Source organism: Panthera tigris, chromosome E2 (genome assembly GCF_018350195.1).
Source record: "Panthera tigris isolate Pti1 chromosome E2, P.tigris_Pti1_mat1.1, whole genome shotgun sequence".
Classification (NCBI taxonomy): Eukaryota; Metazoa; Chordata; class Mammalia; order Carnivora; family Felidae; genus Panthera; species Panthera tigris.
This window is the reverse complement of record NC_056674.1, coordinates 54,855,819-54,881,776: the sequence shown is the minus strand read 5'-3', so window position 1 is coordinate 54,881,776 and position 25,958 is coordinate 54,855,819. Positions and strand designations below refer to the sequence as shown.

Below are 25,958 nucleotides of genomic sequence, written 5' to 3'. Positions count from 1 at the left end.
TTTGTGGAGGGGACCCTCTACCAGAGCTGTTTTCTAGACCTCTGGATACATCCAAGCTCAAGACCCAGAGAGGCTGAGAGATGCCTCTGGCTACCATGGTCTCTGTCACTGGTGGACCCAAGTTGGCCACTAATTCTTCACCACTCTTGCCATTAGGGGATGGAATCTGCTTCCCCACCCTTGAGGCTGGGCTGGCCTTATGATGTGCTTTGACCGAAAGAATGTACAAGTCACACTGTGCCAGTTTCAACCCCAAACTAGCCATGTGGAGGGAGGCAGAAAGAGGCTGCCGGAAGGAGCACCAAGGGGCAGGCAAGGGAGGAGAGCCTTGGTGGAAATTCCCGCCCAGCCACCAGCTGAACTGGCTGGACTCCGAGCCAACGCCGCATAGGACCCATCACCCATCACCCAGCTGAGCCCTGCCCACATTCCCGACCCACAGAATTACTGTTTCAAGCCCTGTGTTGTGACACGGTTTGTTATACGGCAATAGGTAATTGAAGCACCATCCCAAACCGGCTTCCAGGCATCCACTTCTCCGAAGGAGACTGACATCGGGAAAGCCCTTCCTGTTCACAAGCCCTGGACCCCCACTCAGCAAAGCCATCCCCTAATGCTGATACCGCCCACAAAAGCACTCAATTAAGCCCGAGCTCAGGACCTCACATACCAGTGTCTATGCTGCACACCAACACACAAGGTAGACCCCAACGCTGTGTCCGTTTTACAGATACAAATACTCAAACGGGACGTCTGACACAGAGCAGCACAGCCGTCAGTCAAGCCCAGGCTCGTCCAAATCCAACCTGCTCTTACGTGCCATGTCACGTAACCTCCACAGCACATCAACCACCACAGGATCGCCCCCAGGAATGCAGACCCTTGCCCTTGGGGACACAGGTCAGATGCAGCTCTGAGCCACAAAGCATGCCAGCAGTCTGCAAAGCCAGACTGCTAGATCAGTCTGGTGGCCGTTTACTGGGCTCCCATCAGGTACAAAACCTCCCAGAGCACTCAGGGAGCAGGAAAACTCACCTTCATTTTTGTTATAAATGCATTCACGTCCATATTTAACCTATGTTTGCCCCTCCCCAGCAACATCCATGAAATTAAAGATCATGTCTATTTTTCTCAACAACTGCCCTTGGTTTATCGATAAGGTTACTAAATGAATGAATGGGGGGGATGAATGAAGCAATGACAAATGAACACAAAGAGGTGACCAGTTAGTGGCCCCTGCATGTGACCAGTCTGATAGGTACAGCCTGATGTGTTCTCCTGACCACACACCTCCAACACCAGCTTCCCAAAAGCATTTACTACTTTGCAGTAGAAGAGGCTAATGCTAAAGAAACAAACTTCTTCACTCTCAAACCTGAGGTCTGGCACCTCCTGGGACTATGGAAGAGTAGGTGGAAAGTTCTGGAAGCAGGACTTTGGGTTGTGTGTTTCACCAAGAGACTTCCAATATGTGGCTTTTGTGGCAGGAGACTGTCTCTCAAGCCTGAAGAGGAAGCCAGATGCACACTCTCCCACCTGTCTTCTGGCTAGATCTGATCTTGTTCTTCTAGAATTCACATCCCTGGTCCAAGTGGTGTGCACCTCACAAAAGCAGAACCCGAGTCTCCCCCATGGATTGACATACAGTCTATCATTCATGGTGGTTATATTCTGTAAAGTCACCATCAACACTGAATTAAAAAATACTTGGGGCGCCTGGATGGCTCAGTTGGTTGAACACCTGACTTTTAATATTGGCTCAGGTCGTGATCTCACAGTAGTGAGATCGACCCCTGCATCAGGCTCTGTGCTGAAGGTGGAGTTTAAGATTCTCTCTCCACCCACCCCGCTCTCGTGCACTCTCTCTCTCCCCGAAAACAAACATTAAAAAAGGAAAAAAAAAAGAATTAGCAAATATCGAACCAGTGCTTTTGAGGAAATACAGGGTTAGGCTCCTTCAAGCCTGTGGTCGTGATATTTTTATCAAATGTTCAATACGTAACCTTGTTTTTTGTGTGTTTTTGTTTAAAGACACCTTATTTAATATATATCATTGAGGGGTGCCTGGGTGGCTCAGTTGGTTAAGTGTCCAACTTCAGCTTGAGGCATCATCTCATCGTTCATGAGTTTGAGCCCCGCATCGGGCTCTGTGCTGACAGCCTGGAGCCTGGAACGTGCTTCAGATTCTGTGTCTCCCTCTCGTGCTCGTTCTCTCTCAAAAATAATAAATATTAAAAAAAAATGTTTTTTAATATATATAGATCATTGATTCATTAACACTGAACTCACAACAGCACTGTGTACAACTCATGCCTGAACAAAGCTTATCTAACACCTAGTAATTTCTCCGTAAGTCGTATCACAGCCTTCTTGTGCTTGGGAACACCAGACTGCCCTTGGGGGGTATTGTAAACAACGAAAACACCCCCAAAAGCCCCAAACTGAGAATAAGATGGCACTCAGCTGTCTGAGAAAAGGACAATTATTACTAGCGTAAGAGCAGGACGCCTGGGTGGCCCAGTCAGTTAAGCATCCGACTCTTGGTTTTGGCTCAGGTCATGATATCACGGTGTCGTGCTGTGCCGACAGCATGGAGCCTGCTTGGGATTCTGTCTCCCCCTCTCTCTGCCGCACCCCTGCTCACTATCTCAAAAATAAAAATAACATTAAAAAAAGTTTAAGAGTGGACACAAGAAGGAAGCCAACTAGGAACACGCATGTCGGGTGACTCAAAAATTTTCCCTCCATGTCTACAAAGTATTACCAAAGTGCCATAAGATTTGGTTCAGGGGTTACCAATAAATTTTAGGGAGTAGGCAAATTTGGGACTATAGAATCCACAAACACAGAGGACCAACTGTGGATGCTGAGAGAAAGCCGCACCCTGGGCCACACGATCTGCTCTACAGATGAGGTCTGTGCAAGGAGACAGAAAGGAAATTCGACGGGCCGAGGAAAGATGAATGCCAGAGGCGGTTCGTGCTCCTGCTCCTCAAGGCCCTGGCCCCTTGGATTCCGTGAGTTATAGAGCCTTCTTCTCAGCCACACATTCTAGGAAGGCAGCTTCTGACCCCACCAGCCAGAAGACCCGGACTTGTGCGCTGGGCGGCGGTAACTGGGCCATCAGATACACTCTCTCCAGTCGGGACAGGGGAGGGACAGACGACTGGGAAATCAGCAGCCGGAGGGGAAAGGCTTGTGCCTGCGTACTCCCCAGTCAGCAGGCTGATCAGTGCCACCCAGCACGCAGGCCACCCCCAGAAGAACGTTCTACCAGGGCTACCCAGTAATTTGCAGAAGCCTCTGGCCCCGCGATCAGGTGTCACATCTAAATCTAGGACAGACGCCCAGGCAGATGGCAAAACCAGCAAACACACGTGATCCCACGTGTTCGGTGTCTGTGGGGAAGATGAAGCCACCTGTCCTCATGAAGCAAGATATGGATTTGCCATCACGATCACCATGGCAGCTGCCACATGGACAACACTTATGTTTCTCGGGGGAGAAGGAAGAGTGTGGGGATTATAAGGAAGTGGGTAATGCAAAAAAGGAAGGAGGAGGTATATTCCAGAGCTATGCTGTCCAATATAGCAGCTATGGCCAGATGTGGCTATTGAGCACTCAAAAATGAACTGGTCCAAACTGAGATGTTCTGTAGGGATCAAATACACACTGGATTTTGAAAACTCAGACCAAAACCGAAAATGTAATATATTACATGTAATAATTATATCATGCCCATGTTGAAATACTTTAGATATACACAGTTACATAAAATATAATAAAATTATTTTCACCTCTCTTTTTTCTCCATACCTTTTTTAATGTGGTGACTGGGAATTTAAAACTATAGGGGGACCTGGGTGGCTCAGTAACTTAAGCTTCTGACTTTGAGGCTCGAACCCACAAACCGCGAGATCATGACCTGAGCCAAATCAGGCTCTGCGCTGACAGCTCAGAGCGTGGAGCCTGCTTCGGATTCTGTGTCTCCCTCTCTCTCTCTGCCCCTTCCCTCTCGCATTCTCTCTCTCAAAAATAAACTTTTAAATAATAATAATACTAAAGCTATACACATGGTTGGCATTGGCAGTTCACATTTTTCTTTTGCACAGCACTGGTCTAGAAGGAGCCCAGTTCAGCTACAGAATGGAGAGGTGGGTGGGATGGGGGGAGAGCAAGTAAAATATCTGCTCAGATCTTTTGCTCACTTTTTAATTGGGTTTTTTTTGTTTTCTTACTGTTGTGGGTTGTTTTTTTTTTTTTTAATGTTTATATATTGTGAGCAAGCATGAGAGAGAATGGGGGAGGGGCAGAAGGAGAATCCCAAGTCAGCACAGAGTCCAACTTGGGGCTCGATCTCACAAACCATAAGATCAAGACCTGAGCCAAAATCAAGAGTCCAATGCTTAACCAACTGAACCATTCAGGCGTCCCCTTATTGTTGTGTTTTTGAGAGTTCTTTGTATATTCTGGAAACAAGCCCTTTATCAGCCATGTGTTTTGCAAACATTTTCTCCCAGTCTGTGGCTTGTAAGTTTTTAGAGCACCTGGTGATGGGGGAAACCGGCCCGATGTTGTTCCTCTAAAAAGCTTGATAACCTTGGGCCAGTCACCCAAACTCACTTACTTCACCGGCACAAAGGCCTAAGTCACGGGCTTCGTGTGATGACTGCAGACCATACGTGAATATCCATACACATGATCACACAGACACACACGTGCTTACGGTATTCAGCAAGGGCAGGAATTCCTATGCCAGTGGTGCCTCCCAATTCCATTTCCCCGTAGGGGGCAGCCGCTGGCCAAACAGCAGGCCAAGAGGCTCAAGTGGGCAGTTGGGAAGTCAGAAGGAAAGCGGACACCCTGAGCCAAGGCATTCAACCTTTAAATGAGGGAAAATCTCTGCCACATCCCACCCACAGCACCCAGGTGATCTTGAACATTTACTAAGGAAACTTAGGCTAAAATGGTCCTTTTGTCCCCGAAAAGCCGATGTTTAAAATTTATAGTTCTGGACTCGAGCCAGGAATCACATCCCCAATGATCAGCACTCATACCTGTGTGCTCCTCGCTAACCTGAGTTTCCTTACTTGCTCCCCCATGGGAAGCACCCAGGTGTCAACGCCAGACCCAGGAGAGTGAAAGTACGACTGGATGCTGCCACAGAAACTAAGCGTTTGATGGAAAAACACTGCATCAACCAAAAACCGTGTAAGGAATTTTATTTAAAATGGAACAAGGATCCATCAGGGAAATGCTAATCGGGACCACAAAGAGATAGGACTTCGCCCCCACTAGGATGGCTATCGTCATAAACTCAGACAGTAACAAGAGTTGGCGAGGGTGTGGACAAACTGGTGGGAATATCAAATGGCTCAGCCACTGTGGCAAACAGCCTGGCAGGCCCTCAAACAAGTCAATACAGAGTTACAAGGGACCCAGCAAGTCCCCTCTTAGGTACATACACAAAGAAGGGCAACTTATTTCCACAAAAATCTGTCCAACAAATGCTCACAGCAGCATTCCTCAGCCAGCCAGAAAGTGGGAACATCTTGAAGGTCCATCGAGTAATGAAATGGATATACAAAATGTGGTCTCTCCTAACAATGAAACACTACTCAGCCATAAAAAAGGAATCGATCACTCATAGACACTGCAATATGGATGAGCCATAACATATGTTAAGTGAAAGAAGTCAGATGTTGGGGCGACTGGATGGCTCAGTCGGTTAAGCGTCCGACTTCAGCTCAGGTCATGATCTCTCGGTTCTTGAGTTCAAGTCGCACGCCAGGCTCTGTGCTGACAGCTCAGAGCCTGGAGCCTGCTTCAGATTCTGTGTCCCTCTCTCTCTCTGCACCTCCCCCACTTGCACTCTGTCTCTTGGTCGGTCTCTCTCTCAAAAAAAGTAAACTTTAAAAAAAAAAAAAGAAAGAAAGAAGTCAGACACAAAAAGCTACATATTAGGATTCCACTTCTACGAAATGTCCAGAAAAGGCGAATATAGAAACAGAAAGTAGATTCCTCCTTTACAAGGAAAGAAAAGGTGGTGGCTCAGCAGCGTACATTTATTGAGCACCTACTGGAAACTCCTGGCGTTACAAGTGCAGAGACAGACAAGACGCTCCATGCCTCGGGGAACTAGAATCTAGCCCCTTCCCTGCAGACAACTCTGGGGCAACCCTATGCAGTTACGCAGACTTTTGGAAGCAATTACAAAATGAAAGGTCATGCAAGGCCTTCCTCTCAAGAAAGGAAAAGGACACCCAACTCCTCCCTGGAGACAGCCTGACACACAAATGAGCTAAGCCATCAGAATAACTGGAAGTATATCCAGGCTGCCAACCTTAGACGTTACTAGGCTTGCCTCAACAACAAATTTCTCATCCAGCAGATCAGGAAAATATCAACCTCATGGGGTTGCTGGGTGGGTTAAGTGGGGACCTATCAGAGGCCTTGGCCCACAGTATGGGTTCATACCCTACCACCATCCCAATTGGTCAGGTTTTTTTGTTTTTAATGTTTTTAATGCTTATTTTTGAGAGAGAGAGAGAGAGTGGGGAGGGGGAGAGAGAGTAGGGAGGATCCAAAGCGGGCTCTGCGCTGACAGCAGAGAGCCTGACATGGGGCTCAAATTCGTGAATCGTGAGATGAGGACCTGAGCCAAAGTCGGACACTCAACCAACTGAGCCACCCAGGTGCTCCCCCCCAGGTGCCCCCCAATCGGTCATGTTGAAGCCACAGTGAGATCCACGGTCTTCAGCCAACAGAGGAGTCGTGCTTCTGGTTTCACATCCTGGGACAGAACAACTACCAAACGAGGAAGAGGAACCACAATGCTCACAAGACCTTTCACTGCCTGTGAATTTAACATCTGTGAAAGAGGTAAAAGCTGACAGGGGCCCAGATGCTAGCAAGGCGGGGGCGTACAAGTCGGCGCAGGCTTCCTGGGGACCACTGCACCCAGAGCCCAGGACACGGCCTTTCCTTCCTCCCAGAAATTCTTCTGGCAATTCATCCTATGGAAATTACCAGGGATGTGCCTGAGAGTTAGCAATAAAAATATTCCCAGGATCAATGTTAGACATAGCAAACTAATAAGCTACATGATACCTAAAAATATAAAACGGGTTAAAAAATTAAAAATAAAAGATAAAGGACAAAAGCTACAACCAGTTATAACAAAACAGAAGGCATATGCTCGGAAAGATTTCCACCATAGGAAATAACCTAAATTACCATCATCAAAAGAACAGGTGTCCTATCAGGGGCCCTTACCGAGTGAAACCTAAATGCAGTTAAAAGAAAGCCACTGATATCAATATGGATGCCCAACAAGAGACTGTATGCTAATTAAAGATGCAAGTCTTCACAGTGTTAGAAAATGCATGGGAGTAATTATCAAAGTGACATCCTGGCTTCCCTAGGGAGGAAGGCATATACGTGAGGACTTAGCTATATGCACTCTCTTATTAAAAACCAAGATCCAAAGCAAATATTATGATTTGTCTAAGTTGAATAGGAGGCTATAGTCATTGCCAGTGGCTGCTGAAACAAATTAACCACAATCTCAGGGAGTTAAGACAACACACATGATCTTACTGCTTTGCAGGTGAGCAGAATGGGTCTCCCTGGGCTAAAACCCAGGTGTCAGGAAGGCTCCCTTCCTTCCGAGGGCTCTACGGGAGAATCTGTTCCTGTGCCTTTTCCAGCTTCTGGAGGCGGCTTGCATCCCTTGGCTTGTGGACCCCTTCCAACTTCAAAGCCACTCATTTCACCTCTCTGCCCTCTGCTCTGTCATCACATCTCCTTCTCAGACACTGACCCTCCTCCCTCTTTCACTGATAAGAACCACTGTGATACCCCCCCCCCATAATCCAGAATAATCTCCCCGTCTCAAGATCCTTAAATTAATCACATCTGTAGAGAGCCTTTTGCCATAGAGGAGAACCTAGTCACCAATTCTAGCGATTACGATGGGAACATCTTGGGCCGGGGACTTTGTTCTGCTTGCCAGAGGGCACCGAGATAATAATCACCACCCCCACCATCACCAGTGATGGTGTTACTGAGTGCTCTGGGATACTTGTGAGGCACTATCCCAAAGTGTGCAACGTGTTCACCTAATCCCCATGAGAATCCCCTAAGGAAGGCACTACTGTGATCCCACTCTATAGATGGGTACAATGGGAGGCTAACTTGTCCGTGGTCACCAACATTTTAAGTGACAGGGCCAAGATTTGAACCCAGGCTGTCAGGCCTTAAGAGGACAGCTTATAACAAGAAGTGGTCCCATGGGGTGCCCGGGTGGCTCAGTCGGTTAAGCATCCAACTTCCTCTCAGGTCATGATCTCACAGTTTGTGAGTTTGAGCCCCACATGGGGCTCTGTGCTGATAGCTCAGAGCCTGGAGCCTGTTTCAGATTCTCGGTCTCCCTCTCTCTCTGCCCCTCCCCTGCTCACTCCCTGTCTCTCTGTCTCTCTGAAAAATAAACATTAAAAAAAATTTTTTTAAGTGGTCCCAATGTAGCACTAAATGGAAAAGGCACGGTGCTAGAATATTGCGTTTTATAAAAATCATCTATGTCTTGCAAAAACAAACGAACAAAACAAACAGAAGTGTGTAGACCAACTTTTAACACACATGCCTCTGGTCAAGGGGGAAGGGGCTGTTACCCTCACCCAGTTATCGTTAAAAATATTTCTGCTGGGGCGCCTGTGTGGTTCAGTCAGTTAAGCACCCAACGCTTGGCTTCAGCTCAGGTCATGATCTCACTGCTGTGGGTTCGAGCTCCACATTGGGCTCTGCGCTGGCAGTATGGAGCCTGCTTAGAATTCTCTTTCTCCCTCTCTCTCTGCCCCTCCCCCCCCCAATAAATAAACTTTAAAAAACATGTTTCTGCTAATGAATACATGTTACTTCTTCAAGGAAAACGAAGTCAGAATTAATCAGGGCAAACGCAGGTCAGAGGAGATCAGCTCAGAGCTGTCTTCAATAGGGAAGTGGCCGTTCACACTTGGCCACCCCTGTTTGGGTCCTTCTTAGCTCCCCAGGGACACAGGCCCTCCTCCAGCCAGGCCCCAGGCCCTCACCCGCAGAGGCTGACATCACACCCCACCCCCACCATGAGCCCCACAGGGCCTTCTCTTCCTGTCTCTCTCCCGCTGTGCAGACACTAACTTTGCCAGTCTCCCTTCTACAAATTACAAAGTGCCATGTTCTCCCTTCTCGAAACAGAATCCTTCACACACTAGACACCTCACCCCGGCCCCCAAGCCCACTCCCGCCCTTGGCTGTGCAGCTTGGGTCAGATGAAAGCTTCTTCCGGCAATGCTGGAACTGGCATCATCACTGTTGCTGTTTCCAAAACATCGTCACGGCCCTGTTGACACTCCTCTTCTCCAAGGGCAGGCTACCCCAGCCTCCAAGGACAGAGGCAAGGGGCGGACATGCTGGCCTGCCCAAGGCTCGAACCCAAGGGACCTTAACCCTAAAAGGCCGCCTGCATGTAGGGGCCACACCACAGCCCCTCGAATACTTCGCGAAACACACAAATGCAGGCACTGACAAGCCATCAGGGCAGCATGAGCACGAGGCACCCCGGTCAAGTACAGACCAGGCGATTACATGCATTTACAAATTTAATCCTTGCACAGAACCCACCGGCAAACTCTGCCATCATCCCAGCTCTCACTCGAGAAGGCTGAGGCACAAGGGGGCCTGGGGTGCTCCGGGTCACGCTGCCAATAAGCTCAGGGCTGTGTATATGGTTCAAAAGGAAGTTGTCACAGAGATGCTCTACCTTAACCCCAGATACTGCCATCTCTGGGGAGAAAGGGGGGAGCACAGACTGCAGGGGGGGCATCGAGGTCCTTTCCCTCATGTGTCCACTGGTCACCCCGGGCGAGGTGCTGGGGATCCCACACTGGAAAGCTGAACGGACCTGCCCCTGCCTCCTGGAGCCCACATTCTGGGGTGAAGGACCGCTCCAAGTCAAGCATTGCTGGGCGGCAGGAAAAGCCACCACCAGGATTTCTAGCTTCAAATGCAAACTGCATAGCACTTCAGTCTCTTGCAAGACAAAACAAGACCTGTCACTTTGCTACCCTGCTATGTGACAATGCACGCTTATCTCTAAGATCCACTGGGTGGCAGGTGGTGGGGAGGAGTTTCTTCCTAAAAGCAATCACTGAGGGATCGCTCTTAACAGCTCCCTCCCTAGACATCCACAAGAGATCTGATTTGCACCAACTATTCAGGAGACTCTAATGACACAAAGTGGGGTACACACCCACCCCAGGGCTTACAGAGATGCAAGGGACAGACGCTCCCTGCACCCGGCTCCCTGGCTTCTCTCAGGGGGATGTGTCCACACTCCAGCTGCCTCTCCTGTCCTCACCAGCAGCCCCAGATGGAGCTCTGAGCTGGGACACCAAGTTTCCCAAGAGCCGGATGAAAAAGACCCATGTCCACACCCCACAGCCTTGGGAGCACCCAAGGGACCAACCACAACTAACTCGACATGCACAGCGTCCTTCAAAGGGGAGGCTTGGTTTCTGGGAGGAGAGAATTCAGGGTATATACTTGCAAGAGACAGGAGAGAAGCCTGAGCGGTAGTAACAAGAGCAAACCTTCCCAGGTACCTAAGTGGTTTCCTACAGGAGCACATCTGACCCTCCTAACAACTCTTTAAGGCAGGCACTACCATTCTTCCCATTTTACAGATGAGGAAACAGAAGCACAGACAGTTAAGTCTCTTGCCCAAGGCCACACAGCTAAAAAGCCATGGACTCTGGATTCAAACCTAAGCAGGCTGGTGCCACAGTACACACAATTAACCAAGACCAATGGCCAAGACGAATGTAGCCAGGAAGGAAGAGGATGGTTGAAGGAAAGCCATGGCCCCTCAATTCCTTCACGGCCAACTGAACCTTGCCCAGAATACCTGTGGCCAGATGGACACCTCAGTGGCCGTGCTCACCCCACTGCCATTCAGTCCCCTTTTAAAGGGAAGTGTATTTGTGGGGCGCCTGGGTGGCTCAGTCGGTTAAGCGCCCGGCTTCGGCTCAGGTCATATCTCACAGTTCGTGAGTTCGAACCCCGCGCGGGTCTCTGTGCTGACAGCTCAGCTTGGAGCCTGTTTCAGATTCTGTGTCTCCCTCTCTCTCTGCCCCTCCCCAGCTCACGCTCTGTCTCTGTCAAGAATAAATAGACTTTAAAAAAAAAAATTAGGGGCGCCTGGGTGGCGCAGTCGGTTAAGCCTCCGACTTCAGCCAGATCACGATCTCGCGGTCCGTGAGTTCGAGCCCCGCGTCAGGCTCTGGGCCGATGGCTCGGAGCCTGGAGCCTGTTTCCGATTCTGTGTCTCCCTCTCTCTCTGCCCCTCCCCCGTTCATGCTCTGTCTCTCTCTGTCCCAAAAATAAATAAAAAACGTTGAAAAAAAAAATTTAAAAAAAAAAAAAATTAAAGGGGAGTGTATTCGTTTGCTAGGGCTACCGTAACAAAGGACCACAGACCGGGTGGCCTAAACAGAAATGTACTGCCTCACAGTTGTGGAGGCTGGAAACCCCAGACCACGGGGTGGGCAGGGTTGGTACCTGAGGGCTGGGGGGAGATGATCTGTTCCATGCCTCTCCCCCATCTTCCGGCAATGCCGGCCACCTTGGTGGTCCCCTACTTGTCAAGGCCGCACTCCCACCCCTGCGCTCCTCATCGCGGGACCTTCTCTCCTTGTGTGTCTCCTCCAGAACACGGTTATATTGGATGAGGGCCCCACCGGACACCAGCATGACCTCACCTTAATACGTCTACAAAGATCCAATTTCCAAATAAGCTCACGGTCTGAGGCACAGGGGGTTAGGGCTTTGATACAGGAAATTGGGGGGGAGGTCACAACTCAACCCATTACAGGGACCCACCCCTGCCCGTAAGTCCTGAAGCTTCCAGACTATGCCCCCCACCAGGAGAGGCCAACTACCAAACCAAAGCGGGGACGCTGGCTTCGAAATAGCCAATCCCCATGCACTGGCTCAAGAAGACCCAGCCAATCACAGGCCTCCCTCAGGAGTCCACTCTTGGGAGGCTGGGAAACCACAGGCTTCATGGAGGAGGCCGCCCAGGGAGTGAGGATGGAGAACGGCTTTGCTGGGAAGGACCCAGCCATGGCTGCGGGGAAGCTTAACAGGGGCGAGGAGGCCCGACCATGGAGAGAAGCCACTGCCTGCGGCTCTTGTCAGACAGATGGCAGAGTCCTCAGTGCCACCATCTCCCCTTCCCATGAGGCCCACTTACTGGGTAAAGTTGTCTATTTTCTTGGATTCCTACAAGAACTCCACCTGCCCCCCCCCCCCCACCCAGTCCCTACAATCATTCTGTTCTCTAGCCATCAGTTGGGTTCCTACAGCCACCTCTGCCCCCTCCACAATTAGGGGCCACGAAGAGCCCGGAAGATGCCTACCAAACCCACTTCTCATTCTGAACGGCACACAGGCTGGTCACATTTCCCAGCAACCTTTGCAGCACGTCACATGCCAATTCCTTGTCAGTGGAAGTTGGGAACCTTCCACCTTGCAGGCCCAGGCCATAAACACCTCTTAAGGCATCCTCCACTCTCCCTCTTCCCCCACATGCTGGCTGGACACAGAGGATCCTGAGGCAGCCTCAGATGTCTTAGAGGGTACCTAACCACCCCACAGCAGAGCCCCACCCCCCAATCCCACTGTTTCAGGACTTGGTGAGAAACTTGTATGAAGACATCTTTTGTCGCTGCCCTTTGCCCCTGACGAACACAGAAGCTTTGCTGCGGTGTCCTCTGCCCGGACTGCTCTCCCCACAGAGCCTCCCATGGCTCCCTCCTGCTCACCCATCAAGTCCAGGCCAAGTATCACCTCCACAGAGAGGCTTCCCCGAGATCTACTCTACTAAAATAGTGTTCTTCCCTGGCTACTCTGTCACAGTGCCTGGATTCTTACCTTCCTAGCATCCATCACAATCCCAAATGCTTGAATGATTAGTTTGGCTTTTTCTGTCCTAGGAAACTGTAAGTTGCTTTATGGATCTCTGTGGCCCTATTCGACACTTTATTCCCAGTGACAAGTCTAACACCAAACACACACTCAGTCCTTTGAGTATTTGCTAAAATCAACAAAGGAACAAACTCTAAGAACAAGTAATCGTTATCCAGGACAGAAAACAACCCATGAACAACCACAGAAATCAATTCCTCAACCGTCCAGCAGCCAAGCAAGTCTGAATCAAGGTCAAGAATAAAAAGGTCAGTTCTGTTTTTCGTACCAGCGGTCTCTGTCATGGAGAGTATATACGCCAGAAGGCGATCAGGAAGGAAAATCACTGTATAAATGGAAGTTCTAATATTTATCTCATCCTTTCTCCAGTACCATTTCCCTTTATGTTTGATGAGGACAATGACAAGGACCATGACAAGGATGCCAAGAGCAGCCAATACTTGAGAACCTGCCTCTGCTGAGCTCAGCAGTGTCGAGAGCACTGCCCCTGTATTACTTCAGTGAAGGCTCCCAGAAGTCTGATGCAAGGCATTCCTGCATGACTGTTTTTACAGGTAAGGAAACGGAGGCACAAAGAGGTGACAAGTGGCCCAAGATCACACCCCAATGAGGTGGCAGGGCTGGGAGGAGATCCAGGCACTCAGACTCTCAAGTCCCTGCTATCGTGAACCATAACCACACATCTAAACCAACAAATAAATAAGTTTACAGACACGGAGGGCATTGGCTGAATCTCCTTTCTGATGGGATGTTTGACTGAAGGAGTGTGGGGGCCGCTTTCAGACAATGCATTTCTTTGCAGGCGGGGGATGATGCCGGTACAAAAACAACCACTTCTCCACCGTTTCAAAAACATTTCGATAACAACTTTCAAAAATAATCATTTTTTTAATGGCTGCGAAGCCCCAAGATGGATTTCAGAACTAGCGGGGATAAGAACCACGCCGTTTCAATGGCCCTGGCACTGTCAGCAGCTGTCCACACTGTGTGGTCTCCTGGCATGCCCGTCTCCCTGCTAACCAGAGCACTTCAAGAGGCCTCTTCCTCCTGGCATCTCCAGCACCCAGCCAAGCGTGTCCTCTGCACACATAAGGAATGGACGCATTTCCCTCCCATTGTAAAAATGAAAACTTGAGTCGAACTGCTGTTCTTGGGTCCCCAGCAACGTGCTTCTCCATCACACACAGAACTGAAACATCAGAGATCACCCAGGAAGAGAAAGGAACACAGCAGGAAGAAGATCTGAGACTACGAAGGCAGACAGCATGAATACAAATCATAGCTCTGCCCGTTCGTGGCTGTGTGGCCTTGGGCACGTCACCTAGTCTCCACAGGACTCCGTGCCCTCATAAACAGAGCTTCCCGGGGTCACTGTGGAGAATTAACGAGCTGTTGTACGTGATGTGCTTACACAGGCACCAGTACACAGACAGCACTCGTTAGAGGCGGCTCCCGTCATCGACAACGTCATCGTCATCGCCAGGCGGCCACACCAAGGACCCAAACCAGGGAAACAGAACAGCTCCTATTTTTGAGAATCCCTCATTCACCAGCAGCAATAACTTGCCAAAAATAAGCAGATGGAGAAGACATGCGTGCAAACTTCAGGACAGGAGCCTATTCAGTAGAGATGGCCATGGTCCACACCCTCCAAGGCGGCCCATCGCCCCACCAACCCTATTCAGACTCCACAAACAGGTGGCCCTGCATCAGCTCCCAAGGCACATTCCAGGCCCCCCAAATGCAGAAGATGTAGCAGGGCCCTAAAGGGTGAACTCAGAAAGGCCCCCGAGTGGGCTCCTTTCTAGCTGGAGACTCAGCTGATGCCCCTGGAAGTGAAGAAAACGCACACACAGCATCTCCCAGCTGGCCCATGGGCTCCCTCCCTATATTCCAAGGCTCTCCAGGAGGCCAGGGCTGGAAGGAAGCCCGGTCAGCATCTTACCATCACCCTTGGAAAGTAAAAGGGAAACTGACAGCCAAGAGGTGAGTGGCTTAAGATCTAGTCTTCTCTAGAAGCCAGGGCTTGGGGGCATTGGCAGGGGAGGCATGCCTGGGTGGCTCAGTGTGTTAAGCATCTGACTTTAGCTCAAGTCATGATCTCGTGGTTTGTGGTTCAAGCCCCATGTCGGACTCTGTGCTGCCAGCTCAGAGCCTGGAGTCTGCTTTGGATTCTGTGTCTCCCTCTCTTTGCCTCTCCCCCCACTCATGCTCTCTTTCTCTCTCTCAAAAATAAACATCAAAAAATTTTTAAAAATACTTATTAAAAAAAAAAAAAAAGAAGCCAGTGCTTGGGACTCCCCACCAGTTTCTTTTTTCTTTTATTGTGTTCCATTTCAATTATGCAATATTTCCCACGTATTAAAAAAGCACACTGGGGCACCTGGGTGGCTCAGTCGGTTAAGCATCCAACTTCAGCTCAGCTCATTATCTCACAGTTTGTGGATTCGAGCCCCGCATCAGGCTCTCTGCTGTCAGCACAGAGCCTGCTTTGGATCCTCTCTTTCCCTCTCTCTCTGTACCTCCCCCACTCACACTTTCTCAAATATAAACATTAAAATCTATTTTTTTAAAGTACATTAAAGTCCACTTAATTCTTGCCTATCTTAAAATTCATGTAATTCATATTAAATAAGATCTATCACCTCATTTTGACAGACAGGTAAACTGAGGCACAGAGGGGCTCAGATCAGCAGGTGGCAGAGCAGGGACTTGAGCTACAGGTCTGGATCCGGAGTCCAGATGTACTCACGGTGGCCTGGCTCCAAGGTGGACAGCCACTACCAGCTCCTTTCCACCCTGGACATGCATGCCACCACTCCTCAAGAGGGGAGTCCCCATTCCTTGAATCAGAGTTGGCCTTGGTGACCTAAGCTGGTGCGAGTGATGCTCTGGGACTCCTGACGCTAAGCAGCTTCTGCCTGGGACTCTTGGAACACACCCTCTGGGGGGATGCCAGGCACCATGTAAGCCCAACTGCTCTGGGTCCAGCAGCGATAGGCACTCGTTTATCCCAACTAAGCCTCATCTTCCATCCATCACCACCAAGGCCCCAGACATGGGAGTGAAGATTCTGGAAACTTCCAGACCAAGTGACATACCACTTGAATATCACCAAATGACCTCAGTCCAGGTCACAAAGAATAAAATCACCCAGCTGAGTCCTGCTCAAATCTCTGACCCACAAACCTACTCGCTCATATTCAATGCCACCTGCTGATCTTGCTTCAGGACAGCCATCTTGCAGGCCACCCAGCAATTCTCTCCAATAAGTCACCACCCAAGAAGCTCCTCTGGGAGAGGCCTCCACCTATTCCCCCTCCTCTACACCCAGACCAGTAAGAACCCTCCTTCCTCACAGGGTACCCAGCCTAGACCCTCACTGTGGTACTGATCACACAATACTGCACTGGCCAGTTGCTAAGTCTGCTCCCCACCAGGGCAGGGGATCCATCCTTCCTCTTCTCCCCCTGCAGCCCAGAACCCAAGAGGTTATGGACACCAATATCATTCCCTTTCTAGACGTAAGAGAATTTAATTTTGGAAAGCAGATGTAACTTGCCCATGGTCACGCAGCAAAGCCTCTCAAACGGTGCGGGAAGTCAAAGCCCATGCTGCTTGTTCCTAATGAAACACTGTTAGCTCCATGAGGATTAGAATCTAGTTACAGCCATGTCTTCAGTACCTAGGACAGTGCCTGGCAGAGAAGACATTGAAATACAGAACAAAGGAAGGTTAGGTGGCCGTCTCTGGAGCAGCATACACCAAACCTGGCTGGTTACCAGGACCACCTGTGGTGGGGTTCTTTTAATGTTTATTTATTTTGAGAGAGAGAAAGAGAGCAGGAGCAGGGGAGAGGCGGCGAGAATATCCCAAGCAGGCTCCACAGAGCACAGAGCCCAATGCGGGGCCTGAACCCACAAACTGTGAGATCATGACCTGAGCCAAGACCAAGAGTTAGACGCTTAACCAACTGAGCCACCCAGGTGCCCCTGGGGAGCTTATTAAAATACTGAGCCCCAACCTACCTAGTGAATGATAGTCATCCTCAGCCTCTCCAGGGAGAGGGCAGAACGGCATTTAGTTAACAGAAGGAAAACCTACAGACGTGGATTTCAGGTGCCAAAATCTGGTCTCGTGCCCCTTAGAATGAGCTTCCCAAGAATGTTCCAGTAGGTTGTACTTTTAAAAGCCTCCCACGCTCAGTCAGTTGAACGTCCAACTTCAGTTCAGATCATAATCTCATGGTTTGTGGGTTCGAGCCCCACAAAGGGGTCTGTGCTGACACCTCAGAGCCTGGAGCCTGCTTCAGATTCTGTGCCTCCCTCTCTCTGCCTCTTCACCCACTGCACTCTGTCTCTCTCAAAAATAAGTAATAAACATTAAAAAAAAAAACATTTAAAAAAAACCTCTGTGGATTTCTAATGATCAGTCGGGCTTGGGACCCACTGTCCACTCTCAGTATGGCACCCTGCATTTACCATCAGTGCCCGTTGCACACTCCCCAGGTCCCCACCTCCACCCCAGCTGCACCAGGTTTCTGGGCCACTTGGGAGGTGGAGTGTGGCCAAATGCAAGCAAAACTGGGGAGAAAGTCAGCTGCTTAAACACACGGGTGTTTTCAAAACAGGGCTCAGGTTCTGTGACACCGGAGACATACCTGGCTACGAAGCCAGGAGAAAATTTTTGGAAAGCTGTTTAATCGAACTCACGGTAAGAGCCACCGAATGAAGAGCTACGCTAAGCTAGCAGAGGTGACCTGTGAACGGCCAAGTTCAGAACCCCACTGAGGTACAGATCAAGGCTTGGGAACAGGTACCGTCCTACCTCATGGGCTTTTGTTGGGTGCTGCCAAACTCCCCCCGAAGGAAGTCATCCTTCAGATATACCCTCTAAGAATAAAAGGAGCAAAGACAGCCCCCGCACACCACTGCTGGGAATGTAACAGGCTGCAGCCACCTTGCAAACAGTCCGGCGGCTCCTAAAATGGCTACACAGAGTCACCACCACAGGACCCAACAACTATGCTCCTAGGCACAGACCCAAGAGGAATGAAAACACACACCCTCACGAGAACTTGTACACGGACGTTCCTGACACGAGTCACTGCAGCCATGAAGTGGGACGGCCCAAAGGTCCATCAATGAGTGAACAAATTGTGGAAAATCCACACGAGGGATTATTATTCAACCGGACAAAGGAATGAAGCACAGACACGCTACAACGTGGATGAACCTCAGGGTCGTCATGCTAAGGGAATGAAGCCAGACACAGAAGGCTTCATATTCTAGAATTCCACTTACAGGAAGTGCCCCCGACAGGAAAATCAACGGAGACGGGAAGGAGACTCGCAGTTGCTTATGGCAAGGGAAGAGGGTGAGGGCGATAGGGAACAGGTTTTCCTTTCGAGGTGACCGTAAAGGTTCGAAACATGGTTGGTTGTGCAGATGCATGAATACACTAAAAACCACTTCACTGTTCGTTTTGAATGGGTGAATTGTATGGTATGTGAATTATCTCAATAGAGTTTTTGCATAAAAAGGAGAAAAAAGAAGAAAAAAAGAAAAAAGAAAAAGAAAAAAAGAAAAGAAAAAGAAAAAAAGAAAAATTTGCAGCAGCTGATAACAAAAAACTTGAAATCACCCAACTGTCCATCTGGGGTGGGCGGGGGGCGGGGGGGGGGGTGGTCAGACCATTTCACGCAGCCAGATGTTATGAGGCTGTGAAAGCAGCAGATAGACCAGTGGGATGATCAGAACCCACCTCCAAATGATCATTAAATTAAAAAAAGAAATCTGAGGGTGCTTGGGTGGCTCAGTTAGTTAAGTATCCAACTTCCACTCAGGTCACGATCTCGCGGTTCGTGGGTTCCAGTCCCGCGTCGGCTGTGTGCTGACAGCTTGGAGCCTGGAGCCTGCTTTAGATTCTGTCTTTCTCTCTCTCTGCCCCTCCCCAGCTCACACTGTCTCTCTCTCTCTCTCTCTCAAAAATAAACTTTAAAACATAAAAAAAAAATTAAATTAAAAAAAAAAAAAGAAAGAAATCAAAGTGCAGAAGTTTAAGTAGTAAGGACCCATTCCTGGAAAAAAACATGACCCACGCATTTCACAAGCATAGAATACTCTAGAAGACAAAAGAACTTCTTGGTAATGAGCTTGACCACCCCGGGGGCACAGAGTGGGACTGGGGAGGAGAGACATTTATTTATGAATTGTTTGATTTTTCCAAGCATATTTTAATTTTTCAATTGACATTAAAAAAAAAAAAAAAAAGAGTCCATACAAAAAAATGCCAATTAAAGCAAGTCTCTGCAACTGAAAATTGCTTAAGTCTCCTTACTCCGTTTGTTGACAACAGCCTTAGAAGCTTTAGGAACTGAGCCAATTGCCCAATCTGAGGCGGGTGGGGAACAAAGACACCACCTCCCAGGACTGGAGCTTCATTTAAAAGCTCCAGAATATTCTGACACGCTCTGTCCCCGCGGAGCGAAGAGCGAAGGCCTCTCGTTCTGTGGTTCATAGTAAAACAAAACAGGCCTATCTGCCTACCAAGCCAGGATTCCTGCAGTTCTGTCACTTGGTCCTTACGAAGGCAGAGCAGGGCAGGGCGCTTGACCGGCAACAGAAACCAAAAGGTCCCCAATGCGGTCAGGCAGGGAGCACACCCCCGCCAGCCCAGGTGAGCCATCTGAATGTCATTTCCAAGTTGGCCCCTGGGGCCTCCGTTCCTCCCCTCCCCCCCCACCACGATTCTCTGGCTCAACTTCCCCCACCTACTCTAAACCCCAACAGAGACCCATTCAGAACGGCCACGCTTCCATTTCCAGAAGAATAAGACACCAAACCAACAACAAGCACAAGAGCAAGTGAAGGCAGGAGGGGCTACTCACAGAAGCCTTCAATCTTGTCAGCCGTCTTGCTCCAGGCCACCTGCCGCGTCTCCATGATCACCTGGACAGTCCTCCGCTCGGGGGTAGACTTACGAAAGCTGAACACGGTCATCACCGTGCCCAGCTCCAGGGTTCTCTTGATCTGACTCTTCTCATATTCAGGAAGGGTGTCCATGTTGACCATGGCGGTCATTTTTGGCAGAGGACGCGGTGGGAGGCGTGAAGGAACAGGACGCTGGAAAGGCAGAATAAAGGAGTAAATTGGGTTTTGGGAGGAGGAATTCGTTAACTAACGGCCAAAATCCTGTCTCACGCCCAACAGGAGGGGTTTTGGAAGATTCTCCAGGCGGGGAATCGTGGACCACTCAGCGCAGACAGGACGCACAGAGGTTGAAATACACGTGGAGGTGTGGGAGGAGCCCCTCAGACCTCAATGACTCAGCTGTCATCCCGGCTTTGAATAACCAAATCACTCCAGCCTGGCAGGGAACCCGGCCCTCCCACACTCTTCCAGGCTGTAGAGTATTTGAATAGCCAAAGCAGTCCAGGCTGGCTCCACTCCCCACCCCCAGCATCCTCTTCTCTTCTGCCTAGATTTCCCTCCCCATCTAAGTGAACTTGAGAAGAGAAAAAAATACTATTAACTAAACCACTTCAAGAATGCGTCTGTGGAGACCTCTGCATGGAAACGGAGCCACAAAGACAGAAAACATCGGGGCCCAGCAGCCTCAAGTTCAAAGTTCAAGTCCCGGTGGGGCTTTCGGCCGACCGTGTGGCCTGGGCAGGCTGCACGACCTCTGAAAGCCTCGGTCGCATCCCTTCTAAAATGGGGTCGTGGGGACAGTGAGGAAAGCCTTCACTGCGATGCCACCAGCAGGACACTGGCCTTCTGCTCAGCACGCAGGTGTTCTCGAACAGCACTGATGCCCCCGCAGAGAGAGGTGCTGGGCCCCAAATCCTGGAACCAGCCGGGTCTGGTGGCATTCACACCTGTGTCCAATCCGTCAACAGATGCAATTCATCTTCCCCAGTCACGGGCTCCTCCCAGGATCTCACACCTGGATTATTCTAATCGCCCACCTGGTCTCCCCCTTCTGCCCCAGCCCCCTCCAGTCCAGTCCAGACCAGTAGCTAGAGGCCCTGTTTCCAACAACATGAAATCATGTCACCCCCTCTGAGCAGCCGGCTGCAGTCATGCCCTGACCCCTCACTCTGCAGAGGGGAGTCAGATAGAAGGCTCTCTAAGGGCAGACCCTCCCCAAGCCTATGCTGTACTTCCACACTTGTGAAGGGGGAGACGTAACAGAATCTCAGGGGAAGTTCTTGGATTAAACCAGGTAGAGAGAGAGATCTTGGAGCCCTTACAACAATGACACAAGTCAATGCTCCCCAGATTTTGCTATCACTACGACCGCCATCAATTTTTCCATGCATCTTCATTATTCACCACCCACCCCCCCATCCGCCCACCCTCCCCCACCCCCCCACCCCCCCCTCCACCCCCCACCCCCCCACCCCTGCCCCAAATCCCACAGGATCAGGAGCCCACAGCCGTTACTCTGTAGAGAGGCAGGTGTTCAGCCAGGGCCATGCGGGCCTTCCGGAGGCCTCCTGCCAAGCCACTCAAAATCAGGGCCTCCGTTCCCTCATCTTAAAATGGAGGTAATACCAGCCTCAAGGGGCACTGGAAGGACTGGAAGCTACGATGTATGTACAGCCCCCAGCACTTAGCAGGGCCTCATAATATTCACCAGTCAGCTGTTCAACATGTGGAGTGTCAACTCTATGCCAGGAACTGAGCTGGGGACTGGCATGCAAATGAGGCGAGGGGCAGTGGGGAGAGGCCCAGGCCTTGCCCTCTGCCCCCTTCTTCCCTCCAGCTCACGCTCATAGCCAAAGGCAGCTCCACAGGTATCTGGCAGCTGGAGATCAACTCATGAATTACCCCTGCTCTCTGCCCACTTAGAAGCAGACCTGTCAGCTCAACCCCTACTTAGGACACAGAAAGCTTCTGGGAGAGGAAGGGATCTGAATCCAATCTTTTCAAAAGGTAAAGCAGAAGGGAATAGTGTTCTCATCAGAGGAACAGCCTTAAGCAAAGGCCCAGCAGCAAGACAAGTGGGCCACAAACTCCGCCCAAAACGAGCCTCCTGCCCCATCACCCTGTAAGCCATGAGGGGGGACAGGGAGACCAGGTGCCTGGGGCCAGTCTCGTCCTGGTAAACCAGCTCTTTATTGGCTTTTTCCCAGGTCCCAGCACCTGCTATACCTGGTTTATCTCGTTTATCTCAAGGAGAAATACCAGAGGTGAAAACACAAGTCCTGAGAGGGGAAATTACATAATCAAGGTCACACACACACACACACACACACACACACAAATGTGGCAGCACCAAGGGCAGAACCCTGGTCTGAATCCCACACCCTGACTCTGTTAGTACCCGTCTTGTGGAACTCAGGATCCCATGGCAGAATCTGGCTAGAAACAAGCTAATTTGGTAGCCCCTCATCCCTCTCAAGTTAAAGGACTTGTCCAAGGTCACACAGCTAGAAAGTGGCAGCAGCAGGATTTGCACCTGATCCCAGCTCTCACCATGCTGACCACCCTCAGCCATGCGCCTCTGGAGCTCCCTCCCAGGGCTCCAGGTCACCATGCGGCAAAGCATAAATAGGAAACACACCCCTTCCCACCTCCACCTCTGATTACACCTGCCGGCCAGGAGCCACCAGGGCCCTCAGTTTTTTTCTGACTCTGGCTCTGAGAAGGGCTTGGACTTAAACATTCCCGGATTCTGGTCACTTCCAGCTCGGAAGCCCAGTGGACTGGCACAACTGTAAACATCAAGTCTCCCCTGTTGCCTCTCGCCAGGAACTGGAAACAGGCCCTTATGGCCACAATATCCTTGGACTCAACCAACAAGATCCAGCCAGCTCCCGACTCAGGCTCCCAGAGTTTGATGCTTCAGCAGCTAAGGCAAGGGGGTCTCCCAGGCCTTCTCCCCAAAGGAAGGCACCAGGCAGCAAGAACAATTCCCATTTTTCTTCTACTTTCAAGAAAAAAAAAATGAAATAGCCTTGAAATCCCTTTTTCCTGTTTCTCATCCTCCCCGGGTAACTTTGCAAAAGGACTTACGGTGTCTGAGATTTAATAAGAGGTTTTGCCATTTCTACTTTCCACGTCCTTTCCATGCTTGAAATAAACTTCCGGGAGACAAGGACCCAGGACTAGGAAGCAGGGAAGTTTTCTTCTCTTCCCTGAGCTCAGAAGAAACGTTAGGCCCATAAAGGATTTCGTATAAAATCCCACAGGACAATTCTGTTGAGCTCTGCACACATTCCTGAGAGGTAGCTGCCCCTCTCCTGCAGCTGAAAGGAAGGAAGGTGATGCCGCATCTCACACCCACCCTGCAGAAACTCATTTTCACTGGAGGGGCGGCCACTGCACCTAAGTGTGAATGAGCTCAACTCTCTTTTTGAGGAGACAACCTGTGAGCATCTATTAAAACATAAAACATGCATACGCTTTGAGGAGCAGTCACCTGTGTGCAGAAGGAAACACAAAGATATTCGCAGAAGCATTATTTGTAACAGAGGAAAAAAAAAAAAAAAAGAACACAACTGGGAAGGAGGTCCCTTAAAGAAATAAGGAGACATGCACACCAAGGATTACTCAGTAACTATCAGAAACCATGGGGAAAATTTATAAGCAATTGGATCCAAAAGATTCATGAAATAGATGGGGGGGGGGGGAGTTGCAAACCAGTAAGCATCATAGAATTATTTTTTTTAAAGGCTGCCTGCTTATAAATCCAAGGAAAGTGGTTACTTTGCGGGGAAGAGGGGGTTCCCTGACTTTTTATTAACTTAAGTGGTAACATAAGGATGAGCTTTTTCTTGTGTTTTGCTGTTTTCCAAATTAAGAAGTGTTTTCAAATTTTCTTACCGGCCATTTTCCACCAACTGCACCCAGCCAAAGGGCTATTCGTGGGGTGCCCGTTTTGCCTCTTGTAGAGAAGCCTCAAGGGCTCAAGGTGGGGGGAGGGGGAAGGTGTGTAGGAGGGGGAGATAGAGGTGGGGTAGGGGGACGGGTTGGTGGGGGCGGCAGCAGCGGCACTAGGCAATTTCGGCATCAACGAAATCCTCAGGGAGTACTGTCCCCGCGCTGGTACACACCTTGGTAGCAGGCTAACTGCTGGGCCTGGCACGGGCTCCAAAATTGGTAAAGCCCTCTCTGCAGAAGCGTAGCTAAGGATAATGGCCAAGCCCCAGGCAGGGCCCCTAGCCAGAGGGTCAACCACGAGCCAGGCACCCTTTTCATAGACAGGCCTCAATTTTCCACAGCCCTGGAATGTACGTTTGGGCAGCCCCAGCATCCAGGGTAAGGAAGTTCAGAGAGGTTCTTTAACGTGCCCAGGGTCACACAGCTGGAACTCCAATTCAAATTAAGGTGATTAGCAAGGCCACCTCTTTCCTTGCGCCACGTCACCCCCCTCAGCCCGCCAGACTCTTTCCGCGTAGTTTAAGATCGGGGTGCTAGGAGAGCCCCTCCCCGTTCTCCGCAAGAATCCAGACGCCAACCCCCCAGTCTAAATGAGACGCGGTTGCCCCTCGAATTCTTCCGCTATGGCGGTGATGACCTCGTTGGGATTCCAAAACATAACCAGGAAAACGCACAGACGAGCACACATAATTATGCACACACGCAGTTGTGGGGTGGGACAGGGAAACACGGATCCCCCCCAAACTCTCCCGGTTTCTCCTGGGTGAGGGCCGCGCCTTCCGTGGTATCGCGCCGCCAGCCACCCACCCACAGCCACCTGTGCAATACGGGGAAGTGCCTGGGGCCCGCCCGGCCGCCCGGACTCAGCGAGCCCCGGCCACAGACGCGGCCGGGAAGCGGCGCACGACCCCACGGCCACGGGAGCCTTGAACGCCAACGCCGGCGCGACCCTCCGACCGCCAGCCGCGCCGCATCCTCCGGGTTCCCATTCAAAGCCGGGGCGGTCCCCGGGCACCGACCGGCGAGGCGGCGCCGTTCCCGGTGAGGAAGTGGCCGGCGGCCAGGCCCCGACCCCCGCCCGCACTGCCCGGGCCCCGGGCACCGCGGGCTGCGGGGCCCCCCGACGGCACGCCCCGCTCCTGCCCGCCCCGGCGCCGGACTGTCCGGGCGCGCGCGTCCCCCCCCGCCCCACCCCGCCCTCCCCGGGCGCCCGCGCGCGCTCCCGCCCGGCCCGGCCACTCACCTGGCCGAGCCCCGGCCGCGGGTCCCGGCTCCGGGCACTCCCTGCGGCGCGCGCCCTCCAACGCGGGCGCTGCTACTTCTGCTTCGGCCGCGGCCGCGCGCCACGTGACTCCTGGGGGCCGCCCCCCGCGCCCCGGCCCGCCCCCCGCGGCCTCCAGGCGGCCCTGCCCCGCCCGCCCCGGCCGCGCACCCGGACACCGACTCGGCGCCGGGGACCGTGCCTCCGCGGCCGGGGGACAGGGAGCGAGCCGCCCCAGGCCCCCGGCGAGCCGGAGAGAGGGAGCTTGCAGGCGGCGGCGTAGCATTTATGGAGCGCCTGCTGCATTCAGGTGTTCTCCGTGCGTTTAACGAACTCCTCTTAATTGCCTGGAGTGGGCTGTTCCCGGCCGAATTTGAAATCGTCACCGAGGCTGCGCTGGTGGCACAGCAAGCACCTCTTACTACCTTGGGCAAACCACTTAAATACACTCGGCCTCAGTCTCCCCATCTGTCAGATGGGATCAAAACAGTTTAAGAAACGTAGAACGGAAATTGATCTCCCAATTTCCCAAAGAGAAGGTTTTTTTTTTAATGGTTTTTTTTTTAACATTTTATTTATTTTTGAGACAGGGAGACACAGAGCACGAACAGGGGAGGGGCAGAGAGAGAGGGAGACACAGAATCCGAAACAGGCTCCAGGCTCCGAGCGGTCAGCACAGAGCCCGACGCGGGGCTCGAACTCACGGACCGCGAGATCATGACCTGAGCCGAAGTCGGTCGCTTAACCGACTGAGCCACCCAGGCGCCCCATTTTAATGTTTATTT

At 51.0% G+C, this 25,958-nt stretch overlaps 1 protein-coding gene across 3 annotated transcripts in view; it reads right to left on the bottom strand.

Moving 5' to 3' along the window:
- PLCG2 (phospholipase C gamma 2) overlaps positions 1–25,242 on the bottom strand; it is a 157,924-nt gene extending 132,682 nt beyond the window's left edge. For all 3 annotated transcript variants that reach the window (XM_042968431.1, XM_042968433.1, XM_042968432.1), the window contains exons 1-2: positions 25,156–25,242; positions 19,913–20,147 (exon numbers count right to left, since the gene is read on the bottom strand). In XM_042968431.1, coding sequence (XP_042824365.1) covers positions 19,913–20,105 — 193 coding nt within the window. In that variant the 5' untranslated portion in view covers positions 20,106–20,147; positions 25,156–25,242. The remainder of the gene's footprint in view (positions 1–19,912; positions 20,148–25,155) is intronic.
- Between the last annotated feature and the right edge of the window lie 716 nt (positions 25,243–25,958).